General features: G+C 51.9%; 1 protein-coding gene across 2 annotated transcripts; it reads left to right on the forward strand.

Annotated features, from left to right (window-relative positions):
• Positions 1-2,272: 2,272 nt before the first annotated feature.
• SERTAD3 (SERTA domain containing 3) lies at positions 2,273-6,113 on the forward strand. Of its 2 annotated transcripts, none has more exons than XM_010380847.2 (2): positions 2,273-2,765; positions 4,877-6,113. In XM_010380847.2, the coding sequence occupies exon 2, from the start codon at positions 4,883-4,885 to the stop codon at positions 5,471-5,473; it is 591 nt and encodes a 196-aa protein (XP_010379149.1). In that variant the 5' UTR covers positions 2,273-2,765; positions 4,877-4,882; the 3' UTR covers positions 5,474-6,113. The 2 variants fall into 2 exon arrangements, with proteins under 2 accessions (XP_010379149.1, XP_030769354.1); XM_030913494.1 differs by having other exon boundaries at positions 2,527-2,665.
• The last annotated feature ends 1,882 nt before the right edge of the window (positions 6,114-7,995 follow it).

The following is a 7,995-nucleotide window of genomic DNA, read 5'->3' on the forward strand; positions in this document are numbered from 1 at the left end:
TTAAACCTCCCTTCCCAGAGGTGGCCTGGAGAAAACTGCCTCCTCCCCTTAGGGAAACTCATTGTAGGGTGGGGCATTACGGGTGTGGGCTTTCAGGACACTAGCAGTGTCTTCTTTCTGCCTTATTTTTCTGTCACATTCCTGAGCATTTAGCAAACTTTCAATGGGACCTGCTACGTGTTCAGCCCTGTGCTACATGATCCTGCAGACCAAGCGGTGGTTGACAGATATATCCTTAGTACCTGCCCTTGGTGGGGGGTTCCTCAGTAACTGACAGTCCAGGACTGGGATGGTGGCACAGGAGGCCATGGAATCCTAGAATAGATCCTAACTCAACCTGGACTGCCAGGGAGGGCTTCTGAGAGGAGGAAACCTTCGAAATAAGTTCTGAGAAGCAGCCTGGGAATTGAGGGTATATTTTCAGGATGAGGAAACAAGTTTAAATATCCAGAGGCGAGAGGATTGCTTGAGGCTAGGAGTTCAAAACCAACCTGGGCAACACAAGGAAACCCCCCACTGCCTCCCCCATCTCTATTAAATAAAGTGAGTGTGTGTGTGTATAAATATATATATATAATATATATAAATATATATATAATATATATAAATATATATAAACTATAAATATATATATAAACTATATATAAATATATATAAACAATATATATATATATATAAACTATAAATATATATAAACTATATATAAATATATATATAATATATATATAAATATATATACAAAAAATATATAAATATATATATAAATATATATAAAATATATAAATATATATATAAATATATATATATATATATTGAGACAGAGTCTTGCTCTGTCGCCCAGGCTGGAGTGCAGTGGCCGGATCTCAGCTCACTGCAAGCTCCGCCTCCCGGGTTCACGCCATTCTCCTGCCTCAGCCTCCCGAGTAGCTGGGACTACAGGCGCCCGCCACCTCGCTCGGCTAGTTTTTTTAAAATATTTTTTTAGTAGAGATGGGGTTTCACCGTGTTAGCCAGGATGGTCTGGATCTCCTGACCTCGTGATCCGCCCGTCTCGGCCTCCCAAAGTGCTGGGATTACAGGCTTGAGCCACCGCGCCCGGCTTTTTTTTTTTTTTTTTTTTTTGAGATGGAGTCTAGCTCTGTTGCCCAGGCTGGAGTGTAGTGGCACGATCTCGGCTCCACTGAAACCTCCACCTCCCAGGTTCAAGCGATTCTCCTGCCTCAGCCCCGCGAGTGGCTGAGATTACAAGGGTGCGCCACCACGCCCGGCTACTTTTTGTATTTTAGTAGAGACAAGGTTTCACCATTGTGGGCCAGGCTGGTCTCAAACTCCTGACATCACGTGATCTGCCCGCCTCGGCCTCCCAAAGTGCTGGGATTACAGGCATGAGCCACCGCGCCCGGCCTGGATCTTTATTATTAATAATATTATTTTTTGCCGTGCGCGGTGGCAGCACTTTGGGAGGCCAAGGCGGGCGGATCACGAAGTGAAGAGATAGAGACCATCCTGGCTAACACAGTGAAACCCCGTCTCTACTAAAAATACAAAAAATTAGCCGGGCGAGGTGGCGGGCGCCTGTAGTCCCAGCTACTCGGGAGGCTGAGGCAGGAGAATGGCGTGAACCCGGGAGGCGGAGCTTGCAGTGAGCCGAGGTTGCGCCACTGCACTCCAGCCTGGGTGACAGAGCGAGACTCTGTCTCAAAAAAAAAAATAATAATAATAAAATAAAGATCCAGAGGCTTTTTATTGTCATGTTTGAGAACTTATGTACCTGGCATTGTAGACACTGGGGTAAGGCAGGGAAGAAAACAGACAAAATCCTTTCGTTTTCGTGATGGGGGGAATGGGAGCTTGAAGCCATTTTAGAAAAACTGTAAGTGACTCAGTGGGGCAGGATCGGAAAGCACCAGGAGAGCGCATCAGGCAAGGTCGTGAGGGGCTTTGTGGCAAAAGGAAGGGGTTTGAAGTTTGTCTTCGGCGGGGAGGGGTAGCAAGCCATGAACAGCAGCGGAGGAGTCATCCTGATGGAGGGGGGAAGGAGGTGTCAGGAGACCCAGGTGGGACCACCAGAGGACGCGTTGAGAAAAACCGAGGATTAAGAAGGGGCCGCGGGGTAACGTGCGGGGGACGGGAGAAGGGCAGCAAGGGGGCGAGGCTACGATCGCCTAGGCAACGCGGGCCGCGTCACACTATTGGCTGGTCTTTCGGTACGTCATCCCCCGCCCCAGCGTCCGCCCTCGGAACCCCGGGGGCGCGGCCTTCTCCGGTTGTTCGGCCCCGCCTGCCTGGACCTCCCGGAGCCAGAGGGTATGCCAGTCCCTCTGGCTCCGCGGTGGGGTCCAGGCCTGACATAAAGGGACCGCAGGGAGTAGTGATGACGATCTTGGAGCGAGGACCGTAGCCGAGTGGAAGGAAGCGGTTCTGTTGGACCCGCCGCCCTCCACCCCTGGAGGCGCTGCCCCGCCCCCTGCCAGTTGCACTCCTTTAAATGGCCCGGGGCGCTAGGGAGGGGTGGGCGGGTCCGGCGTCTCCGGCCCCGGGCGGATAGCTCCGCCCAGCCAATCGGCGCCCCGCGGCAGGCGGGACTCCAGCCAATCGCGGCTCGCAGCTCGGCTCCGGGGCGGGGCTGGGTGGGCCCGAGGCCAGACGGAGAGGCCCTACCGAGGTGAGCGAGGCCGCGGCCGGTCACTGGTGGGTCCCGGCACTGACGGGTCGCGACGCTGTGGGCGTTCCAGAAGGTGGTCGTGGCGAACCTGGCAGCTGGGGTGAGGAGTGGTCGCCTGGCTTGGGAATTTACCTTAGGCTGGGGGAGGGAGAGGCGCGCCCCGGAGACTTGCGGAGGCGGGGTCTGGGTGAGACAGGGGGAGGGGGCCTCAGATTCAGGGTGATAATAGGGAGGGGCTGGGGGCCCGAGACTGAGTTCGAGACCCAGGAGGGGATGCGAGGTTGTTGGGGCAGTATTTTCAAGTGGAGGGAGTTTGAAGCTGGGATGTGGGGCGTGGGGCGTTTAGAGAAGCGAGAGAACAGAGGGAAGGAACTTTTGAGACAGGGAACCTGGAGATTCGATTCCACTTGGGTCTTCCGGACGGGTTGAATTGGGGGCTTTATCGTGTTCTGGAAAAGGTGTGAGAGGTTTGGGGCTGAGATCCCGAGTATTTGGAGAAGCGAGAGAACTAGGGTCAAGGATTCTTGGACTCCAAGACGCACTGGCGGGGGAAGGGAGGATGCCGGGAAGAGTTCAATGTTCGGGTCTTGGAGCCGGGCAGCGAGTTTGGAGGTGTAGTCCAGGGGCGTTTGAAAGTCAGGAGAATAGGGGAAGTGGGAGGAAGTATCAAAATTAGGATACGTAGTCTCGCGAACTAGATCGCAGCATTGTCGTCTTTAAGCGATGTGTTCGGATCTGGGTCTCTGGATCCAAGGGCAGTTTGGGAGGAGAATCCCGGACTTTTAAGGCACGGAGGGACAGGGAGAAAGCAGATTTAGAGCCGGAGTCAGGGGTGGGGGAGGGGTGTTCCGGGCATGGAGCTCAGACTCGCCGCCCCGGAGGCAACGGAGGGCGGGGCTCGGCGGGCGCCGGCAGCTGGACGTCCGGGTTCCCTTCCCCCACCGGCTTGTGCCCCTGTGCGCATGCCCTGAGGGAGAGCGGGGTCGGGGGAGGGGGCTCGTCCCCTGGACGGGCGGAGCCCTCTGGGGATTGTAGTGCGTGCTCAACGTCGGTTCGTGTACCTGGCGGCTGTTGGCCCCCGTTTCCCAGAAGCCCCTGGGCCAAATTGGGGCGTTCCTGGATGCTCTGTAAGGACCCATGGAGGGGCGGGGCCTTGCAGTACCGAGTTCTGATTGGGTGGGACCCCTAGGGGGCGGGGCTTGGTCTGAGCTGAGTTCTAGCGAGTTTTTCTATGGGGCGCGCTTTGGGGGAATCCGAAAGCGCGGGCAGAGGGAATGAGACAGGCTCCTTTCCTACTCTTGGGAGCGCTCCCAGTTGGTTAAGGAAGAGGATATAGAAATATCCTGACTGTGAAAGAAGAATCTTAACATAGGTGCCCAGCAGGGCTCCAGGAGGTTCGAATATAGTAGGCACTCAGTAAATCTGTTGAGCGTATAACTGGCAATTAACTCTTAATCGAGGCCGGGTGTGGTAGTAATCCCAGCTACTCAGGAGCTGAGGCGGGAGGATCGCTCGAGCCCGGGACTTCGAGACGTCAGTGAGCTGTGGTAGCGCGGCTGCACTAAGCCCCGGGCGACAGAGCGAGACCCTGTATCTAACAAAAAAAACACAACTCTTGTTCATTAAGCACTTCCTGTGTGGTGGGCCCTATAGCTACATCTCCTTGACAGAGGTGGTGAGAACTGTTTTTTCAGTCCCCATTTTACAGATGAGGAAACTGAGGCCTGAGAATTGACTCAGGTCACTTCCCACGATCACGCAGCTGAGCAGTTCCAATACAGAATTCAAATTTGGGGTTCCCTACTTCCAATCCAGGTCTCTGTGCTCGACACTTGTCTTTCGTGCCCCACGTTTGAAGAAATTAATATTGTGGAAGAACAGTTTTAAGGCTCAGAGGGACTTGAGTTAGGATCCGTATTTGGCAGATGAGGAAATTGATTCTCATGGATGTAAATTCACTGTTTGAGGCCACAGTAGGCAAGTAAGTAGGATTTAAATCTAGCTGTACTTAAGTCCAGATATTTTCTTAATCATATATGTACGCACCTCCTTAATTTTGTGGGATTCAGACAGCCTTCATTTTATAGATGAGTAAACTGAGATTCAGATGATTAAAAATCACCAACTCAATAGGCCTGAGAAAGTGGGATTTGAGCCAGCACTATGGTGTCTGGTGTCTGACATGCCCCTATGCCCCTCTTCTCTCTGCAGGGCATCATGGTGGGAGGCTTGAAGAGAAAACACTCTGATTTGGAAGAGGAAGAGGAGAGGTGGGAGTGGAGTCCAGCAGGCCTTCAGAGCTACCAGCAAGCCCTGCTCCGCATCTCCCTAGACAAAGTCCAGCGCAGCCTGGGCCCCCGAGCACCCAGCCTCCGCAGGCATGTCCTCATCCATAACACCCTCCAGCAGCTGCAGGCTGCACTTCGCCTGGCTCCAGCCCCTGCCCTGCCCCCCGAGCCCCTCTTCCTGGGTGAGGAGGATTTCTCCTTGTCAGCCACCATTGGCTCTATCCTCAGGGAGCTGGACACCTCCATGGATGAGACTGAGCCCCCTCAGAATCCAGTGGCTCCCCTCGGCCTCCAGAATGAAGTGCCACCCCAGCCTGATCCAGTCTTCTTAGAAGCGCTGAGCTCCCGGTACTTGGGGGACTCTGGCCTGGATGACTTCTTTCTGGACATTGACACATCTGCGGTAGAAAAGGAGCCCGCACGGGCCCCACCAGAGCCTCCTCACAACCTCTTCTGTGCCCCAGGTTCCTGGGAGTGGAATGAACTGGATCACATCATGGAAATAATTCTGGGGTCCTAAAACTGTGATGGAGGGGATCCTTTCTTGTGTCATCTTCTGTGGCCTGGATCCCTGAATGCAACTCTGGGTGTGTGTTTTTGTGGGGGCTCTAAGCAGCGACTATGGCCTCCTTTGTTCCCATTTCAGGGTTCCACAAACTGTCTTGCATGTGTGTGTGTGTCTGGTTACCCCAACCTTCTGTGAAGGTGGGTCTTCCTGAATTAATTTATCTATTCCAAATGCCTTAACGAGACTCTGTTTCTGGGAGTCTGATTTTCCACTTTAACATTTCTTCCACCTTTCCCGCTAGTTCCCACTCCCCTGTGACCACTGGGGCCTCAGGGAAGATAAAAGAAAACTGGGCCTGTCAAAGGATGACAGGGATGTGCTGCCAGGTTGCTACAGAAACCCAGGCTCTGCCTCTTGCACCTTGAGGGGGTGGGAGGGGCTGGTCTCCTCCCTCCAGGCTGAACCCCACTTCCTTGGCAGGACCCCAGTGTCAGCAGCCTCCTGATTTCATAACCAGGCCGGACCACGTGCAATAGGGTGGAAACCAAACTGCTCCATGCCACGTTATTTAAAAGAAAGGCAGAGTTTGTGGTGACTTTTCTTTTTTTGGGATTGTTTGTAATTTTTTTTAATAAAAGTATTTTGGAAGGAGTGATGTTGTCTTATGTTTCTAAACTTCACTGGGTCAGTGGGAGGGACCTGGTAAGTTCCTAAACACCAGCACCACTTTAGTTGGGGTAGATGTGTCATTGTACATGACATTTATTCAGTGCTTGTTGGCCAAGTACTCTAGCTCCCACTTGTAATCCTAGCACTTTGGGAGGATCCACTTGAGGCCAGGAATTAAAGGCCAGCCTGAGAAATGTGGCGAAATACTACCTCTACAAAAAATACAAAAAGGAGCTAGGCATGGTGGCATGCAGCTGTAGTCCCAGTTACTGGGGAGGCTGAGTTGGGAGCATCGCCTGAGTCTGGGAAGTTGAGGCTTCAGTAAGCCATGATTGCACCCACTGCACTCCAGCCTCAGAAAAAAATAGAGTGTTAAGTTCTAGCCACTTTATTTGAATTAAGTCCTTTAATCCTCATAATTATATAGAAGTAAGTACTATTACCACTTTTTATACAGGAGGAACCTGAAGTTCAGAGAGGCCAAGTTGCTTAATTCAGAGCCACACAGCTAGGAAAAGCAAGGACCAGGGAGCTAGGCTGAAATGGCTTCTAGAGCCTTATCCTTCACTATTACAAATGTTGCTTGTTAGACTCACCAGCCACATGGGTGGGCAGAGGAGGGAGAAACTGAGTCACATGGAGTAGGTGTCACTGTGCTCCTGAGTCCAGAGGGGCAAGAAAATGCCCAAAGACTCCCCAGTACTAAAAGACCTCTTTAGGAGAGTTGGCTAGGAAGCAGAGCCCAGATTAGAGTTACGTTGGTAATGCTTTTTTTGTTTTTGTTTTGAGATGGAGTCTCACTCTGTCACCCAGGCTGGAGTGCAATGACAGGATCTTGGCTCACTGCAACCTCCACTCCCGGGTTCAGGCAGTTCTGCCTCAGCCTCCCAAATAGCAGTGACTGCAGGGGCTCGCCACCATGCCCAGCTAATTTTTGTATTTTTTTTTTTAAATAGAGACAGTTGAACCATGTTGGCCAGGCTGTTCTCGAACTCCTGACCTCAAGTGACCTGCCTGCCTCAGCCTCCCAAAGTGCTGGGATTAAAGGCATGAGCTATTGTGCCTGACCTGTGCTGATGCTTTATTAGGGAGGTGCAAGCCCAGCCTGCTGAGATATGGGAGAGGAGAAAGGAGGTGAAGGAAGCCGTAATGTGATACCTCTGTGTACTGGCTGTGCCTTTACAATGGTCTTTGAAAAGATGAAGCAAGTGAGCTTACACAGCATTAGGGACTTTTCTGGAAGGGTTGTGAGGAGGAACCACACCTGGGTATAGTCCACGGGCGGAGAAAGGATGGGGATTTTGCTTGTGGTTTCTGGGTCAAAGCCAGATTTCTCAACCTGAAGGTGTCATTGTCAGAAAGTGGAGGGATAACCTGAACAAGTGGGTGCCAATCCAGAGAAAGAGGAAGGAGGTGGCCCAGAGAATCTAAAAGCAACCAGGTACAGGCTGAACACGGTGGCTCAGGCCTGTAATTCTAGTACTTTGGGAGGCTGAGGCGGGCGGATTGCCTGAGGCGAGGAGTTTGAGACCAGCCTGGCCAACACGGTGAAACCCTGTCTCTACTAAAAATACAAAAAATTACTGTTCTGTATTTTGGGTGGCATGGTGGCACACACCTGTATTCCCAGCTACTTGGGAGGCTGAGGCAGGAGAATCACTTGAATGCAGGAGGCACAGGTTGCAGTGAGCTGAGATCATGCCACTGCACTCCAGCCTGAGTGACACAGGGAGACTCCATCTCAAAAAAAAAAAAAGCAACCAGGTATGATATTTGCTGTGGACTTGTAAAAAATAAAAATAAAAGCTAAGCAACCAGGTCTGCATCCCAATATGATGGCAATTGAATCATGTCTTCCTCCTTGA

Source organism: Rhinopithecus roxellana, chromosome 12 (genome assembly GCF_007565055.1).
Source record: "Rhinopithecus roxellana isolate Shanxi Qingling chromosome 12, ASM756505v1, whole genome shotgun sequence".
In the NCBI taxonomy this organism is placed as follows: Eukaryota; Metazoa; Chordata; class Mammalia; order Primates; family Cercopithecidae; genus Rhinopithecus; species Rhinopithecus roxellana.

Bases quoted from the DNA above. Each gene is read 5' to 3' on its own strand.
- SERTAD3 (XM_010380847.2), top strand. From the start codon at position 4,883: ATGGTGGGAGGCTTGAAGAGAAAACACTCTGATTTGGAAGAGGAAGAG.